We start from the raw sequence: 18,982 nt of genomic DNA, 5'->3' as shown, positions 1-18,982 counted from the left end.
GGTATCAAAGTTTTATTTGACCAAAGTACTCTCAGTTTACAAAACAGGGAACAAAGGCCCCAGGAGTCACACAGCTTAAAGTCTCTTCGAATTTGACTTACACAGTGTGAGCACAAATTAAGTAGGTTACAACATTACATTATATTCACTTCAGAAGTCCCGCCTCAGATTTCAAACAGGCTGCCTCCTCTCTATGGGAGCCAATCAAATTGTTGCCGTCACAGGATGGCCTGTGAGAGTAGGCGGGACATAATGCATGTTGCTCATGTGGCCAGCTAACTGTACCTTTATATTAATAAGACTAGTTAAATATCTATAATATTTATGTATACAGAACCTTATTAAAACATGTAACTATAAGAATGAAATGTCAAAGGAATACATTTGAACTGTTACTGACTCATAATAAACTTTATCAATTAAAGGATAAAACACAAGTTAACCGAATCTTACTTTAAAGACTAATTCAAAATAGGTTATATATTTACAAATGATAAGAATAGCTCTGTAATGTCATACATTCAACTAACTTTATAGTTCAGTCTTAAACAAACGGAATATGAAACTAAGTAATGAAAAAGATAGAAGGTATAAATAGGTCTAACAAATTGAGCATAAATATATTCTAGACTGCAGTTTTGAGACTACATTACTTTTAAGATAAGACACTGTCTCCAACCTCTGGAGTGCTGTCAGCATCAGGAACAAAGGCTTTGTTTACACAAGCCATTTCTAAGACTTGTATGTAAATTCTGTACCTGAAATAAACTCAACCGACAGTGGGTGATTAAGATTTACTCATATGGACAATGGGTTTCCTTGAGTGATTTATAAAGACAATGGGTCTCTCTGCGTGATATCTCTGGGGTGAGATCTTCCCAGGCCTAGCTTCCTGGACCCCTAATCTACACCAGAGTCATGACCATATGACCTTTGTTATAAGTCATAAGATATCAAATTATACATCACATGCAGAATGAGCGCAAGTGTATGACAGCAGCACGCTGATACGCTGAAACAAGAAGGCAGAGGAATGCAGACCTCTGGTTCAAGTAGCCGGTATGAGAGATGGGGTGAGCTGTGATTGGCTGAGTGAATGTGGATGATGCTGTGGTGGCCCAATTAACGGCCGGCGCGCTGACTGAGGTTCCCTGACTGAACTTGCTCTGCGCATGTCTACGACAGGCGCAAATGCTCATTTTTTGCATCCCAAGAGCCTCAACCTTTGTCTGTCAGTATGTCAGATATTTTTCCCAGTTTTTTTGTGGACTTGCTTAGTTGCTGGCATCTCGCACGTTATTCTAGCTTTGGTAAGCCTTGAATTTAGAGCTCAAACGTTTGTACTTTATTAACCAGAACAATTCTACAAATCATTTTTTTCTAAATCCTGACAGTTGTCTGAAAAACCCTATGTGTCTATGTCAGTGGTTCTCAAAGAATGTTCATGTCACGGACCACCAAAAATATATATATGTAATTGGCCACGACCCCCATCTGAAAATATGTTGTTCCAGGGAACCCCTCAGAAGTAAAGATTTGAGTTAAAAACGTTTGCTCTAAAATAATATGTTAGAGGATATATAAAGGTTTGCGCCACATTTTCATGATTTTTCAAAAATAGCAGATTTACAAGCTTGTAGTGTCGCGCTTTGAGCTTGTAGATCTGCTATTTTTCAATAGCTAAAGTATAACATAATGCTTAAAACACCAGAAGGGGTTCCCGTCCTGAATGGGTTAAAATGAATGCTATGTTTTTATAGTTATAATAATTTATCACAGGAGGAGAACAATCAAGTTACAATGTACTTTATTGTAGATAATATCAGACAAGAACAGTCTAAAAGTTTACTCGGCAATTCAAGTTTAGGTAGGATTAAAAAAAGAAAGCGGTACAGTTACATTCTAATTCAACATTGAGACTGAAGGTATTATGTGAGTGAAATTGTAAACTAAGGCATGTTCAAATTCAAGTATCGAGTCATTCAAAATATCAGTGCGATTTCTGAGGTCATCAGTTAACGTAGAAATAACATGAAACACATGAAACAAGCCTTTTCAATAAATAAAAAACAAGGTCTTCTTACAAAACGTACGAAAATATACAAAATTCCATATAAAATAAAGTTGTTTCCAGTACATAATAAATAGAATAATAAATATGACAAATAAATAAATATATAAATAGAATACATATACTGCCCAAAATGTAACAGTAAATTAGAGCTCAGTAGCCCTTTCTTTCAGAATGACGGTGGGGTTAACATCACTGCGAGAGTGTGATGTGCTTGAGTTGATGGTAAACGACCCTGTGTCTTCTATGTCAGGCACATGGAAGGACGCCACAGGGCAGGGACCTTTGACGTTGTTACACACCAGCCTTTGTAATGAGGCGGTGTTCACTATGTCGAAACCAACATTGCCACCAAAGGTGCTGGGCTTCCAGTACTCTGGGGAACAAATGGCGTTTCCCATGAGGCCCTTGAGAGAGTACGGGGCTCCCATCTCCACCATTGTCTCCCCAAATATGGCATTGGGCCTGGGCTTCTCCACCAGCAGACCAGGGTAGAGTTCCACAGCATCGACATGTCCGTACATCTCTTCCAGTATTGCTGCCATCTCCTTCTCTCCTAGTGGAACACACAAGAGGAAACCGGTTAGTTCCTCAGCCTGGCTTCTCTCACTGCCTCGGCAGTTATACAAATTGCATGAGCTCTAAATATGTCCACTTGTATTTTGTCTAAGTGGAATCCAGAAAACACATACTGAGCTCTCTTCCAGCCTCTTCCTTTTCCCTCACTCTCACTCACAAACTATTATTCCCTCATAAATCACAGATCATATTAAAAAAGAAAACTCTTCCGGAGGAATGCAAGTTTCCCTCTCTGAAGCAGTACATGTTTGTGGCTCCTCCAGGAGGCCACTGTGCCTGTTTATATGGTACTCTCTTCCATGCTAAACTGCTTACACTATCTCAAGCTGAAGTGAACATCTGTTTCGTGCAGGAGGCATGGTGCCGAATTCCTAACTACATGTAGCGGAAACCAAAAGCTGAAGGGAATAAATGCTTGTTGAGACCAGTTTAATGGTTTTTCAACATGACCCATCCATATATTATGCCCATATTTTATAGCCAGGCACTACGCAACTTAAAAACTACACTGCTTCGACAAGTACCCGGTGTACATGCCAGAGACGGTTCCCCGTTGTGGGGAACTGTCTTAATTGTCTTAATTGTTGTGTGTGTAATCTCGACAGCATTGCAAGTGAGGGTAAACCCCAATGCTCTTTCGAGAATAAATAAAGGTTTTAATCAATAACATGTCAATAACATGTCATGTGTGTTACCATCTATCTTTGGTAGATCTATACTTTTTCTTACCTGTGAGGTCTTCAAATGAGCTGTAGGGCTTCATGTTGAAACGTTTCTTGTAGGCATTGAGAGACTGATAGCGCATTTTTCTGCTGTTCTCAATTGACTGGATGGCCACAGGCATCAAAGCCCCAGGGACATTTCTACCACCAGCAACCTAAACAAAGGACAGGAGGTCAGTTGAAGGGTCTTTATGCAACAATACTACTACGTCTTTAGGAAAATACTGTTCCTATTACAATTAATAGTAGTTCTTACCCGTCCTGCAATCTGCGTGCTGAAGGAATGCACCAGATGGCTGATACCATGTTCTGTGACCACAGAAGTGTTGAAGACAAACTGCTTATAGTTGTATTCTTTATCCTCAATGTGAAAGGTGTCAGGCATCAGTGGGTGCCAGTGGTACAGGGTGTTGAACTCTGATGCGATGCGGTTCTGGTACTGAAAGCGCTGGTTGAATAGCAGCTCAGGATCGAACTTGAGCTTGAAGTTATAGCCACTTAGATGCTGTACGTAGTCCTCAATAACTATCTTAATGGTCTCGCCTACAGGACAAATATCATTCTGATTAGATGACAGAATATTACAGGAATTTTCATTCAGAATTTGACATTCAACTCCATAAAAAATTGTGCTTCCCCTAATCCCCTCTCTGAGTTCTTATGATACCATGTATTTAGGGTAATTTTAAACTTTACTGCAATCATTCTAAAATGTCCTTTTTTTCCTTTTAGATTTATTTTCACCTTAGCGAGCAGCTGAGTTTTAAACGTTCTCTTGTATTTTTGGCCTCATACACTCAATACAAATATCATCATCTCTCACACACTCACCAATCAGGATGAGTCGTGTGGTCTGGAAGAGTCTCTCGTCGTTCCAGTCGGGGTGGATCTCCTTCAGGATACCACAAACCCTGTTGTGCTCCCGGAGGAAGATGGTTGCGTACATCATGAGACCAGGGACCAGTCCAAAGGCCTCATGTCCCACGGCGAAGCGGTGTGAGTCAGGAACGTGAGGAGGGTAGTGCATCTCGGCGCCAACGTCCTTCACTGTTGGAGGGTACACCTCTCCATCCAGAACCTGTAAACGGAGCCATGGGAAGGATAGAGAGGAGGAACCACTTGTCAGAAGGTGTTGTGGTCTTCAAGATACATGTACCAAAACATGAATAAGAAAGACCTGTGTCTGCATTCTGAACAATAATATGTCCTGTACCTGGAACTTCATCTTGCCGTCCTTGAAAAGCCTGAGCTTGTGTTGTCTCTCTAGTGTGTCTCCGTAGACGTGGGAGAGGTCCACCTGATAGCGTAAGCACAGTCACATTAATACAGTGGTTCATTTCAGTTCATCTCGTAACATCAACTATACATCTACCCTCTATACCTCTCAGCTTTCGCTCACATTACCATAAATAATGCCCGTGATCTGCACTCACCCCGTGGCCTTGAGCTTTGGTGAAGGCAGGTCCTTTCTTCATGTCAGATTTGAAGAATTGATGAGTGAAGTGCTGTGCGAAGAACGCGAACATCAAGCTGGTACCCTGAGGATCAGGAATAAACTGCCTCCTCATCAGAAGCTTCTCAGCCAACAACTTGGCATCAGGCAACTCCTTTTTACCTGGAAAAATCATACAGAAAAATATATTGTCAAGCTGAAATAAATGTGCTAGATCAACATAGAGCTTTTTTTAATGTAATATTGATACATTTTATATGTGAAATGTTCGGAAAGAAAATCTAACTTTAAGTTTCAAGAGCTGTTTTTTTGGCCGGGGCCAGTTTTGTGAGTAGTTTAACAAGAGAGACAGAGACTGATATACACTTCCTCTTGTGAAAGTTTTGGCTGTTGAACTGTTTTGACTGTGGTGAATCCAGCGCAATGCATTGCATAAGTCAGCTAACTCAAGAGTCAAGACGGAGTCTTTGGCATGTTCTCACCATGGTGTAATGGGACCATTCGATTCCTGCTCAGTATTCAAGAATCTAAGAAAACAGGTTTCCCAGAGGCAGTAAGACTGTGCACTCACCTACTACTCCCATAGGGGTTGGGCAATCCTTTGGCACTGGGGGTAGGGTGCGTGTATAGTAGGAGAGGTTGGAGTAGGCTTCCCAGCTTTTGTATTCATAGTCTGCATTGAAGGTAGGTGGACTGTCTATCAGATGGGATCGGGCTGGAAAGAAATGAACATAATTAATTAGGCCTGTTGTACTTGTTTCATAATTAACATTTGATTGTTTCAATTAATCAATAATGAATGCATGGATTGGAAGGTTTCATATACTGTATGGGTTCCATTTCACATTGTTAGCTTACATGAGGTTTCAGTTAATTCATGTATAGGCCTACTTACATGTCAGTACATATCTCATGATAGCATCCCTAAGAAATGAGATGTTGTTGACAATGTTCCAAAATCCCTTGAAGTGTGTAAGAATGTGATGAATGGTGTTTGGGGATGGCTTCAGGGACACTTTCAGCCATGTGGAGAATTCAGCTGTAAGACAACATATTATTGATCATCATTGATAAATGTAATACATTTAAATAGATTAATCAAAAGAGACATTGAAATGATCTTTTTTATATATAGGCTACACGTTTTTAAACAAATTTTACTTACGGACTGTGCAATTTGATCCATGATATCCAGTTCGTGTGCAATCACATTCAAACGTCTCTCCAAGAGTTGTACATACACCCCTGTTCTGGCATGGCTCCGAACAACACGGATTACCTGTTCAGACAAGTTGTGGCGTTAACTGGACTGGAGTAGTAAATTAAATATGCCTATATAATGTATAGCCCTAGAAAATGTATTCTAAAATCTAAACATTCTGTAGTATAACCCAACATAGATTATTGACCAGTACGAATACCTATACCCTCAACTTTATGATGTTCTACATAGTCCATACTACTACACAAGAATAACTAGGCTATACTAAGCAGCTTCTCTTTCATGCTTACCTCCTTCGCAGACAAGTAAACCCGCCAGTGCCAAAAGTAAAACCACAGCTATTCTCGTGTTCATACTCCTCTGCCTTTGAGTGGTCCTGATTGTAGTTTTCTTTAATCTCCGCTTCTCTTCAGAAGGATGCAACTCAGGTTGTGAATGATCTTAGCCGTGCGCGCAGCAACTTATATACATTCGAGGTGTGAGGCAGAACGTGACGTAGGCTAAGCCTCCCCCATTCAGCCGGTGCCAAGCACGGCAGTCTGAGGATGAAAAGAAATGCCGAAGAGAATGACCAGTGAGTGAGAATCTTTATTCTTACCCAATCTAGAAGTCTAAAAATAGTCTGTTTATATCAGTCATATTTGTTGGTCACGCACAGTCATTTCAGGTTCACAACCCCTATATGAACAGATAGGCCTAGGAGTTCTATATAACCCATATATGTTTATATTTTTAGTTGGTGATTCACTGATTCCATCCTGCTCAAGTAGGTTTTAGGTCTAGCACATATTCAAATAATGCTGTTTGGATAGCAAATAAACACGTAGCAAATATAGTCTACAATATTAGCCCAATGGCCTACTACGCCTATACTACTACTAGGCTGCTGCTACTATACTACTACTACTACTACTACTAATACTAATAATCATAATAATATTCATTATATTTTAATGATATTCTATATGTAACCTAAACACAACCATATAGGCCTAGCTCTATAGGCCTATGGACCCCTCAGTGCCTGACATAAAGTTTTAATTTAAATGAATTTTCGTGAGGGCAAACACTATTATTATATTAGGAACACTTCTAGATTATTATAATGTAGAAGCTGAGTGTGTCACTACTCAAAACAATGATTGGTCACCGACTCACCACATGGCAACTCAACTCTTACTAATTGATAAATAAACTATAGTCTCCGCTTCTACGCAGGTTTCAGTGATTCGTCCGTCTGCGCCCTCAGGTGGAAACGCCACGCACGGCCCTGTGGCATGTAGGCTATACCCTGCAGCGCATCACGGAAACTGGAGTGCGCCTGGGGAGAGCAGTGTCTCTAATGGAATGCGGTGCAGTCAGATACAGATTCTCTATCTAAGATTCGAAGTCCTTTAGAAATTCACTTTTTTGCGACGCGCCCTTTTATTGTCGGAATTTTAACGCGGTATAGCCTACATATAGCCAGCCCATTTTATTTATTACAGACGTCAGATATACTCCGTTTCCTTGGAGCTTGAGTTTTTAGACCAGTTTCTTAACTTCCTATTCCTGCATGTCTGGCTTGTGTGAGCGTCTTTCTGGAGTAGCACCACAGCGCGGAACCGTTCTAACTTTTCGCACAGCATGTCACATTTTTCAAACTTTGTCTGTAAAGGTATGTAGTCATTTTATTTTGTTCAAAATTAATCGAAAAAGCCTATTCGTGTCATCGTGTGGTTGGTGCTGCATAGCCTTCGTCTCGAGTCTGACTGTGAGAGGGTCGTGCGTAACGCGCTCCGAAAATGTATTTAATCTGCATTTTGCAAATATAGGCCTTCATCATATGTAGGCAGTAGGCTATAGTGATAGTCACCTATACACGGCCGGCGTCACGGGGGTGCCTGGGGGTGCAAAGCACCCTCAGTTGCAAAATGTGCACCCTCAGTTTATGTTCTATGTAAAGTTATGACAATATCAAAAATAACAAAATTATATTCAGAATATTATAATTGTCATAGAGATAACAATAACAGTATCAAAACACTCCGTTTTACCCAGTAATATTATATAGCCACATCCACCCTATCAATTGCTCGTTGTCGTTGCAGCGCAGCTCCAGTCTAATTCCCCAATTTACAATTACCTGCCTGCAGGCAGTAGCCTATTATTCAGCAGTGGCACCGTGACCACGGACAGTTTAGTGATTTTAATTTTCACCCTTTCACCTCGTCCTGACTCCTCTTGTGTTTTGTTGTGGAAAGTAAAAGCGTGCGAAACAAATTAAAACAAAGTGATTCAAAGACCGAAGATCTGCCCTCTCCTGGCTCTAGCTGTGGAAGAACTCCACCTCGGTAAGCCTAAACTAAGCTTGCCATCACACCACACACCCACCGCCGGTTGATTTGGGGACAGAGAACGAAGCCAGGAGCTACAATCCTACCCAACTCGAATATTTTTCAATAAAACAGCTAATTTAGCATTAGCTGGTTTGGGAGGCTGGTGCTGCCTTTTGCTTTCCATGTCGGACATTTCCTAATTATTGGTAGGCTGCAATCTACGACTGGTTCAGTTGGAATTTAGCTGGCATATTTTGTTCTGCTGGTTTTATTTGTCATGTCTGTCTGAAACAGGCTATTTTAGGCTATGCTATAGGCTTAATTATTTTTCACTATTCTATTTTTTGTATCATTGTAGCAGTAGCAACAGAATGGTGAACTTGGTGAAGGAATGGCTGTCTTTTTGAACGAGCGAGATGTTTGCGCCTCGATCTCTCTCTCTCTCTCTCTCTCTCTCTCCCCCCCCCCCCCCCACTAGCTGCTGAGCTGCGCGAGTCAGCGCCACCATGGCCACATTGACAGATGTATAATCTTGAACTTATGTTGGTTTAGAAAATGTTGTCCTGGGTCCTGGCTCACTGGCTGGGCTGCAGTTCAGGCGATCCGTTTATTACAGTGCCGGCCCTACAATTTGGTGCCCTAGGCAGGATTTTTGGTGTCCCCCGGGGTGGGGGGCCAATTTGGTGCCCTAGGCAGGATTTTTGGTGTCCCCCGGGGTGGGGGGCACCGAACACATGAACTGACATGGGGGATGTCAGTTCAGTCAGAGGGTGTGTTGTGATGCCCCAAACTTAGATTTGTCAAAACTTAAAATTTTGAAGGAGCTTTTTCAATTAATGATATAAAAATATGTATATATGAGTTAAAAAAAGAATGCATGGTTGGTCATGGCACCTAGGCAACTGCCTGTTCTGCCTATTCTTGCACAGTGCTTTATGCTTTAGAAATTGTTCCGACCTGGCTGTGGCTGCAGTTCAGACAATTTATTTTTATTGATTGATTGAATACTTTATAACAGATTGCATGCAGTAGCATGCATGTAGGCTACACTTAATTCAATAAATGCTGCTGCGGCTGCAGTAGAAACAGACGGAAACTCAGGTTTTTGATTGATTGATTGAATACTGTATAAAGAGTTTGCAGATTGTAGCTATACCACACTTAAATTAAATAAATGCTGCCTATTTAACAGCAGTAAATATTTCAGCATTCAGCTATGCATTGTTAAATCATTCAACATGGCAACAGGCTGATACAAGTTTTACTAAATGTGCAGTGCAGGGCTGCGGTCACAGACAAGCCATTCTTATTCTGTAACAACCGTCCTACACTTCTCCAAACCCCTACAGTCCACAGCGCCTTCTGGAGGCACTTGTACAGTTATCACCCCGTTTGATTTAACAACGCTATAGTTGTATGTTGAAATAAAATAACACTATTTCCTGTGCACCCTAAGAATTTTCATCTGCACCCTTAGTCATTTCATCCTGCAGCCGGCCCTGCACCTATACATATTTCAGCAGGAGCCGACAGTCTCCATGGAGCTGTATGTGACTGGTACAAAAAGTTAAAGCACCTACATCTAGAAAAAGTAGCCTATAAACTGCCCTGGGCTGGCTGGCTAATAGTGGCTATAACCCATCCCAACGCCATAACCGGTTACATAAAGCCAATCCACTGTTCGATCGTAGCTATAGCTAGCCTACTAATGCACAATTTAGCACCATGTTAAGTGTCAGAATGTCCCTTTATACATAGAGCTATTTAGCAATACTTTCATTTGTCATACCATGATTCAATTGACTAATGTGGGGGAAAACAAAAATTCTATAGGCCTAGTGCAGCAGTGGTAAAAATCTATATGAATCCCATGTCTATATATGCATTATAATCCACGTATAACACTATAACTGCAATTATACAGTGCTAAATATAGGCTAGTGCAAACATTACCACTTAAATCGTTATACAATGCATGGGCTACTTTATAATGTGCTATAGAATTATTGTTATAAAGAATTTGAGTAGCCTACTTGAGAGTGCTCATATAACTGTAGGCTATACTTATAGCAGTTAATGCTTATAAAACATAAACATTAAGCATTATCATAAGCATTTATAACTTATAGCCTACGTAAGTTATAAATGGTCATCATAGTAAGTGATACTAAATAGTCTCCCCACAAGTCTAAAATGGAATGTTTTACAGAGCAACCTGTGGACTTGCAGAAATGCTTACATAACATTGCATGTAATTCAATTAAAAATGTAAACTTTGTTTGACCAACAAAGCATAGCACTTTGACATAACCTGCTGCCTGCTGTTGTATATGTTGTTGTATTGCCTTCCATTGCTTGTTGTTGTTTTGTGTTTATCTTGTGTGTGTTAGACTAGAGCAGTGGTTCCCAAAGTGGGGTCCGGGGACCCCCAGGGGTACCTGAGGGAGTTCCAGGGGGGACCCATCTATTTTGTTCATGTTCATAAAGTGCTAAAGTGTTTAAAGCAGTGGTTCCCAAACTTCATGTCAAGGACCCCCAAATTGACACTACTTAGCCCGTGGACCCCCATTTGAAAAGATATGCCAGGGACCCCCATAAGAGAAGACGTACACATTTAGACGTCTACATTTAGACGTCTACATTTAGACGTACACATTTAGACGTACACATTTAGGCGTCTACATTTAGACGTCTACATTTAGACGTATACATTTAGACGTCTACATTTAGACGTATACATTTAGACGTCTACATTTAAACATCTACATTTAGACGTATACATTTAGACGTCTACATTTAGACAGTGTCCCCCTGAGTGCCTCCCCAGTGTCCCCCTGAGTGCCTCCCCAATGCCTCCCCAGTGTGCCTCCCGAGTGCCTTCCCAGTGCCTTCCCAGTGTGCCCCTGAGTGCCTCCCCAGTGCCTCCTCAGTGCCTGCCCAGTGTCCCCCCAGTGTCTCCAATAGCAATACAAGAGCAATAATACAAATTAATCTTAATGTATTAATCTTAATTAATGAATCAAATTAATTAATTAATTAATCAAAATTGCGGCCTGTGCCCAGCACCATGCCAAAGCTTTTTCCTGCAGGAAACACTGCTTGTGGTTGTAAATTTATTGTTATCCGTGTTGCGAGGATGAGAGGATACCTGGAAAAATATCTACCCCAAAAGGGGTACCTGGTCCAAAAAAGTTTGGGAACCCCTGGACTAGAGGACCACAATGGTTTCATTCTCCATATTAAAGTTTTTGATGTAATGTTAATGTATGTAATGACTCTACCACAGTCTTATATATATTCTAATCATCAATTAAATAAATGAAAGAATTAATTAATTCATTCATTCATTCATTCATCCAAATCTACTGTTCTATACATATTAGTTCCTTATTCACATTCACATTATCTAATTAGGCGCCAACATTTATTTTCATCTAGGTTTATAAAGTAAACATTTTGGCCTATTTTTTTATTGCTGTTATTTTAATAATAACATGCAGATTCATATTTCCCACCACGCACAGGCCTACTCACAAAGAAAATACTATAAGCTTTTGTTTTCACAGTAAACCTTCATGTATTATAGTTCAAGGAATATGCTGGTGCATCAAAATGAAAATTCTAATGACAATGAATGACCTCCACAAAAGCAGCTTCTGTGAGTTTTTTTGTCATTCATCACAAGTGACCTGATGGTTTCGAGGGTGACCGGAATTGGCACATTCAGAAGTTGGACCATTTATGCAAACTACGTGACCAGTGCTGCGAACACACTACGTGCCACAAGTCCTCTCACTCTCAGTGTTGTTATGCTTTGCTGAACAACAGAGACAATCATTTTTAACCGTGTGATATCAGCTTGAGAGGACATCAAAGTTTTTTTTTAAACTTTTTTTACATTACATTTTACCCCCTTTCCCCGTTCTTCCCCTTAACACGAAAGCCTGAGATATATTTAGTTGCACAGAAGTCATTCTCTGAAAATAGCCTACTAGCTTACAACGCCTTGACTCTCTCTATAACAGATAAAACAAACAAACAAAAAAACACAAATACACACACTATCTGCCACGACTCTGGACTGACTATATCTATTGTCTGTGGCGCCACACACTTCCCCTGTACGTTACCACAAACGCCAAGATGTCAAAATGTTTGAAATTATATTTTGCCCCAATGAACTGTGTGTATAGTTCACATTGAGGCCATGCTACTTATGCTATGTTTATGCAAAGTCTGACTCATCAGACTTTGGTGTGTTAATCTATGGTATGGCAGTTTTACTGATGTTAAATGCTTTGTTTCTTTCACCAGTCTTTTAATGCTTCCTTTAATAACGGAAGGATCTTCCTGAGTTCAAGTTTGCATCTGGACCAAGGCTTTTTTCCTGGAAGCTGAGAATTATATCACCACGACAGCCCCCAATGGCGTCCATAGACCCTTACCAGTACATCATTGTAAGTACACTGACAACCCTAGTTCTGACTATGTGGAAATTGGGGATTCTATCTTTGGGCTTGATCTAGGCTTGAGAGTGTTTATCTAATGTTAAGAATGTATGTGTTTATGACCTTGCCCTTTATATTTTGTACCAGTTGCCGGATCTGGCAGCAATAACTCAAACAAATGATAACTAGTAAAGGCCAATTGTACTAGTACGACAGTGTCACTTCAGTGAGTTCTTGTTGGCAAGCAACACCGTCATGCTGCAATGGATTATAAACCAGTGGTTCTCAAATGTTTTCAACTGATGGACCCCTAAAATAATATGGATTTGGACAGGGACTCCCATCTGAACCTGTTTTGTGCTAGCCTGGGCACCATTTCATTTCGGTATATGATCCGGGCTGGAGCCGGATGATATGCTTACGTCATGTTGTAGGCAATGGTTTGCCTACAACAAACAGGAAGCTGTTTGTTGCTTCCTGTTTGAATAAAAGCAATAAAAGCTTTCGTAAGCGAGAGCTTTTATTGAGAGGGAAAAATAAGTTGTCGCCGCCTGTTCATCCTGTCTGGCGACTACAAAACAATACTACAACATGACGTAACCACATCATCCGGCCCCAGCTCGGATCATACAGACTTTTGAAACAGAGACCAGGCTTTCCTCCGAGGCGGTGGAAAGCCTGGTGAGGCGAGGTTAGTTTTGTGCCAGGGACTCCCAGAAGAGAAGATTTGTGTCAAAAATCAAAATTATTTAAAAATGTCCAACCATTTTTTTAATAGCCAACATATTAATGAAATGAAAAGTCTATGAGCAAAATGAACGGGGAATCATTTCCTGGGCCCTGGTAGGGGGCGGGACTTGCGACTCTCTATAAACTAAGCTTTTTGTTCACGCCCATTGAGGAAGTAGAAAGTAAAAAATGTTAATGCAAACTAATGGGTAATGGTTGCGAAACCAAAGCTCCTTGTCATTTTTACAAAATACTTTTATCGTGGAGGCTTTAATAAGAAAAACTACATCACATCCTTTATGATTTTCATCAAACTCCAGTGAGTCACTGTATGCCCCTAGCCTATAGGGGTGCCAGCAGAACAGTACATTTGTGTATGTATTAATTTATTATAATAAATAATCTAAAACAAATAAAAGCTGAACAGATGACGTGTGGAAATCAGTCAAGTCAGCAATGTAATGATTCATGAGTGGATTGCGCAGACTAGAGAGTGTATTGTAACGTATACATGATGGAAAAGATGCAGAAGTGGGTGAGATGCAAAAATCTAAGCAACTGAGCAAAGGACTGGGGAGACAGGCTTTTAAAGTGGTGTGAGCACTCAGGCCCAATTTCACTCATGGCCAAGACCTGAAAACCAATCAGAAAGGATAAATGAGAGGGGTAAAGCAACAGTCAACACCTGACTCCATTATTATGCAGCCACAGTGAGAAGCTAAGGTACAGTCACTCAATTATTGTATTTGCACAAGTATCTGAATTATAATTCATGCCGAACACGTCCATCTGTCCTTCCGTCTTCAACCGCTTAACCGGGGTCAGGTCGTGGGGGAGAACAGTTCCAGCAGAGAGCTCCAGAGTAGACTTCCCATTCCCGGGCAACATTAGCCACTTCCTCCTGGGGGATTCCGAGGCGGTCCAAGGTCAGCATGGAGATCCTTGGTCTGTCCGGGGGTCTCCTCCCAGTGGAACACAAACCCTTGGTCTGTCCGGGGGTCTCCTCCCAGTGGAACACAAACCCTTGGTCTGTCCGGGGGTCTCCTCCCAGTGGAACACAAACCCTTGGTCTGTCCGGGGGTCTCCTCCCAGTGGAACACAAACCCTTGGTCTGTCCGGGGGTCTCCTCCCAGTGGAACACAAACCCTTGGTCTGTCCGGGGGTCTCCTCCCAGTGGAACACAAACACAAAAGATCCTTGGTCTTTCCGGGGGTCTCCTCCCAGTGGAACACAAACCCTTGGTCTGTCCGGGGGTCTCCTCCCAGTGGAACACAAACCCTTGGTCTGTCCGGGGGTCCGGGGGTCTCCTCCCAGTGGAACACAAACCCTTGGTCTGTCCGGGGGTCTCCTCCCAGTGGAACACAAACCCTTGGTCTGTCCGGGGGTCTCCTCCCAGTGGAACACAAACACAGATCCTTGGTCTGTCCGGGGGTCTCCTCCCAGTGGAACACAAACACAGACCCCGGTCTGTCCGGGGGTCTCCTCCCAGTGGAACACAAACACAAAAGCTGGGATCAAAAAAATAAAAAAATAAAAACATTATTGCAAATATCACAGTCAACGCTGATCTGACAATTACAATACTCAGAGGGAAGCTACCGTATGAACTCCAGCATGATTGTCCCTTACTGCAGAGTGAGCTATCAGCTGTCCTTGAGAAATATATATTTGCTCACTTAGACATAATTTGTTACTACTGTACTGTATTTCTGCAGTTTATGATTTCTGGGTCATTATGAGCTGAAAAATGTGTTTATGTTTCTCTGCAGGTGGAACAACAGTTTTCTCACACTTTCAGAGTGACTGTAGTGCGGGCTGAAGGTGTCACCAAGGGAACTCTGGGTGACCTGTGTGAGTCTTGATGATCTTGATCCACTTACCCCATGTTATTCTGGTTGCTACCATGTGTAATGAGTATGACACACTCTGCATTCATAATGTTTTCTGACCAGTTGTCCACAACAGAAAGGTGTTTGTATGCATGTCTGCATTAACATAACATTTATATGGCTAAATGGAAACTGGCGTTTCCCTGATAGAAGCCCCTAATAGCGATAAGACCAGCATAGTACAATTTACAATTTAGGCATTTAGCAGACGCTCTTAATCCAGAGCGACGTACATTAAGCAAGAACAAAAAAGCATGGGAATACATCACATAAAAACATTTATCATGAAACATGCGTAAGCTAAGAAAGTAACAGTGGAATATCTATATAATGAAACTATACATATAAACTATACATATATACTACTATGCTATACATATGTACTATGACGTGCTATGACTACATACAATGCAATTATAGTGCTGTCTACATAACATGCTATAAGTCTATCAAATTCTATCTAAGGGGGTGGGGTAAGAAATAGTAGTGGTCAGATTTATGGTTGTTACAGTCTGATATACACATTACTGTGGTACATGAATAAATAAAAACATAAAAAGTCTAGAATATATATCAAATAGATAGATTACGTGGTAGAGAAACAGACAGAAATGAAAATAATATAATAATAAATATATAATATATATATTGATAAATCCATCCAAGGACCCATGTAGAGGCCCATTTCATCCATTCAATGATCAGGAATCAATGTGTATTGTTCTCCTTACAGTGGACACCCCAGACCCATATGTGGAGCTGTTAATTCCCACGGCCCCAGAGAGCAGAAAGAGAACTCGGCATATAGACAACGACATAAATCCACAATGGAACGAGACCTTTACCTTCATACTGGACCCCAACCAACAGAACGTCCTGGAGGTGAGAACTCCATCTGATCAGAGTCCGTTTTGCATAGGATGATGATTGGATATAATACTCGACATCAAGACTGTAAACCATGCATATTGAGAAACAGCCTATACAATTTTATTTATTGCTTTAAATGAGTGAACATACACAAAATACCCATGATGGTTCTCCATGTTTTATTATACACATTGCTTATGTTTGTTTCAATCAGTTGACATTGATGGACGCCAACTTTGTGATGGATGAGACTCTTGGAACTGCCACCTATGACATAAACAACAAAATTAAAGTGGCTCATCCAGAGACGGTGATTTTCCCATTTGGCAAAGTAAGACACTTGATTCATTAAAATGAGACAGTATAATCAGATTGGTTTCCCCATCTTAATATTTAGTTAATATTAATATTAAGTTATTAAAGGTCAATAGCATACAGTAAGATGGATGAAAATATGAATTTTAAGATATATGAAGTAAGAATGCTGAGCTGTTCAGCAACAGCTAAAAAAAAGTGTCTCAAAAATACCTGCTAATTATAACTAACTGTTGATTGTGTGGTGCAATGTGTGGCTTCGTCTTTCATTGCCATTTTACACTTTTATGATCTGTGCGAGTGTGCGCTGCCACTCCTTGTTATCAATTATCCTACATTACCTCTAATCCTTTGCCTCTCTGTAGTCCCTGCTCTCTTCCATCTTTACTCATTCTTGTATTGTTGTGGATTCTTCAGTGTGACCCCGGGGGTTAACAGTCGACAGGATAATCAACATTTATCAGCAGTCACTACACTGTAAATTAACCACACATTGTTTCAACAGAAAACCAAAGTGTACTTGGAGATGTCCCTGGATGTGTGGTACGTACAACTCTAATCTGCACTTTCCCACACCATAGCTTCTCACCGTGGCTGCATAATAATGGAGTCAGATGTTGAACAATGCACAGGAATTCCTGAGGAGGACAACCTTAACCCTTGCATAGCAGTGCTTATCTCTATTGAGATGTTTGTTGGCCCAATGTATTGTATTAAAGGAGAATTCCATACTAAAAGGCTTTCTTACCTTTCTTTGTAGTTGTTACGTCCCCATCAAAGAGGTCCAGGTGTTATTTTGTGCAAAAGCTCCTTATTGGCTATTTTCCCTACCATAAGCCCTAAATGAATTGCTTTTAATTTAATGGGATGTATGGGGTGTTGTGCTAATTCGCTTATTTCCATCGAAATAAGTAGTAAAGTGTGCCGCTTGGGTTATTATTTACATTATGAAGAGAGGATATATACAAAAAGATTATAATTTTGAGCGATGGAAATAAGCGAATTAGCACAACACCCCATACATCCCATTCAATTCAATGCAATTCATTTAGGGCTTACGGTAGGGGAAATAGCCAATAAGGAGCTTTTGCACAAAATAACACCTGGACCTCTTTGATGGGGACGTAACAACTACAAAGAAAGGTAAGAAAGCCTTTTAGTATGGAATTCTCCTTTAAGAAGCTTGTTTCGGGTAATGTAGGGTTTTAAGTAAAATTAAGTGCTGTTCAGTGGGAGGACAAGAGAATGTCTTTTATTGTTGTAGATTAGGCATAATTTCAAAGGTGAAGGCTTAGAGATGAAAGGTTAAGTGTTTGTCTGTTTACTGTTTGTCACAGAGGACAAATCACCTCACAGATTACTGTGCAAATGGCGTGAATCTATTTTGCGTCTGAGCATAGACATGGTAACGCCTCGCCTGCCTCTGATTGGCCTACCGACAGTGCCCGACTTGACTGTCATCCGAGTTTACTCCGTGGTGGGAAATAATACAAGAGAATGACAGCTTGGCACGTGCGACAGAACGCAGCCTTGTTGTAACTAACTTGTAACCTTTTATTTTTGTAGAAGAAGTTGAATAATTGATTGAACACGTACGCTGTACTATGATTTGATTTTGGTGTGTTCTAAATAAAGTGTTAGTGTTGATTATCGTGTATTAATCTAATTAGTAAACTAATACTTGTATCATACCGTACTTGTATTATTTCCCACCACGGAGTAACCCCGCATAAGACTATCCAGCATAGCTATATCCACCTCGGAGGACAGTTGAGACGGGCAGTGTCGGTAGGCCAATCAGAGGCAGGCGAGGGCGTTACCATGTCTATGCTCGGACGCCAAATAGATTCACGCGTGAAAATGTGTATGAGAGTATGACCGTGTGTGCGTGTCTGTGTGTGTACCGTATGTGTGTGCGCGGCTGTGTGTGCAGGTGGCTGCATGTGTGTGCGTGATTGCGTGTGCAACCATATTTGTACTGTACCCTGTGTTACAGTAGAATGCACTATGCATTCAAATGTGAGAGAGGAATAGAGAATGTCCACTGATTATTGTGTGTGTGTGTGTGTGTGTGTGTGTGTGTGTGTGTGTGTGTGTGTGTGTGTGTGTGTGTGTGCGCGTGCGTGCATCTCTAGCACCAAACTGGACCTGCGGTTCAGCCTGGCCCTGTGTGAGAAAGAGAAGCTCTATAGACAGAAGCGCAGGGACATAGTGATGCTGGGCATTAAGAAGCTGCTGGACATGGAGAAACCACGCTTCCTCCCCAGCTCTCCTCAGGAGGTGGGAACAACAGCCCCTCTCGTTTGTATCAGTCTGGCATTCTCGCTCCTCTCACCACCCCACACAGTTAGAGAAACTCCCACTGG

The 18,982-nt window shown here is 41.1% G+C and overlaps 2 protein-coding genes across 2 annotated transcripts in view; one reads left to right on the top strand and one right to left on the bottom strand.

Annotated features, from left to right (window-relative positions):
- Positions 1-1,790: 1,790 nt before the first annotated feature.
- ptgs2b (prostaglandin-endoperoxide synthase 2b) lies at positions 1,791-6,506 on the bottom strand. The gene is made up of 10 exons (XM_080771324.1): positions 6,338-6,506; positions 5,991-6,104; positions 5,721-5,864; positions 5,397-5,540; positions 4,806-4,987; positions 4,586-4,669; positions 4,204-4,450; positions 3,629-3,915; positions 3,380-3,527; positions 1,791-2,627 (listed from the first exon to the last, which is right to left on the bottom strand). Exons 1-10 carry the CDS (start codon positions 6,399-6,401, stop codon positions 2,218-2,220), a joined length of 1,824 nt encoding a protein of 607 aa, XP_080627450.1. The 5' UTR covers positions 6,402-6,506; the 3' UTR covers positions 1,791-2,217.
- pla2g4ab (phospholipase A2, group IVAb (cytosolic, calcium-dependent)) overlaps positions 6,479-18,982 on the top strand; it is a 31,766-nt gene continuing 19,262 nt past the window's right edge. The window contains exons 1-8 of the mRNA XM_080771325.1: positions 6,479-6,621; positions 7,266-7,724; positions 12,680-12,822; positions 15,312-15,393; positions 16,165-16,313; positions 16,516-16,632; positions 17,122-17,159; positions 18,752-18,896. Of these exons, the coding sequence (XP_080627451.1) occupies positions 12,790-12,822; positions 15,312-15,393; positions 16,165-16,313; positions 16,516-16,632; positions 17,122-17,159; positions 18,752-18,896 (564 nt within the window). The 5' untranslated portion in view covers positions 6,479-6,621; positions 7,266-7,724; positions 12,680-12,789. The remainder of the gene's footprint in view (positions 6,622-7,265; positions 7,725-12,679; positions 12,823-15,311; positions 15,394-16,164; positions 16,314-16,515; positions 16,633-17,121; positions 17,160-18,751; positions 18,897-18,982) is intronic.

Source organism: Protomyctophum bolini (genome assembly GCF_963924005.1).
Source record: "Protomyctophum bolini genome assembly, chromosome: 8".
In the NCBI taxonomy this organism is placed as follows: domain Eukaryota; kingdom Metazoa; phylum Chordata; class Actinopteri; order Myctophiformes; family Myctophidae; genus Protomyctophum; species Protomyctophum bolini.
This window is presented reverse-complemented; position numbering and strand designations above follow the sequence as displayed.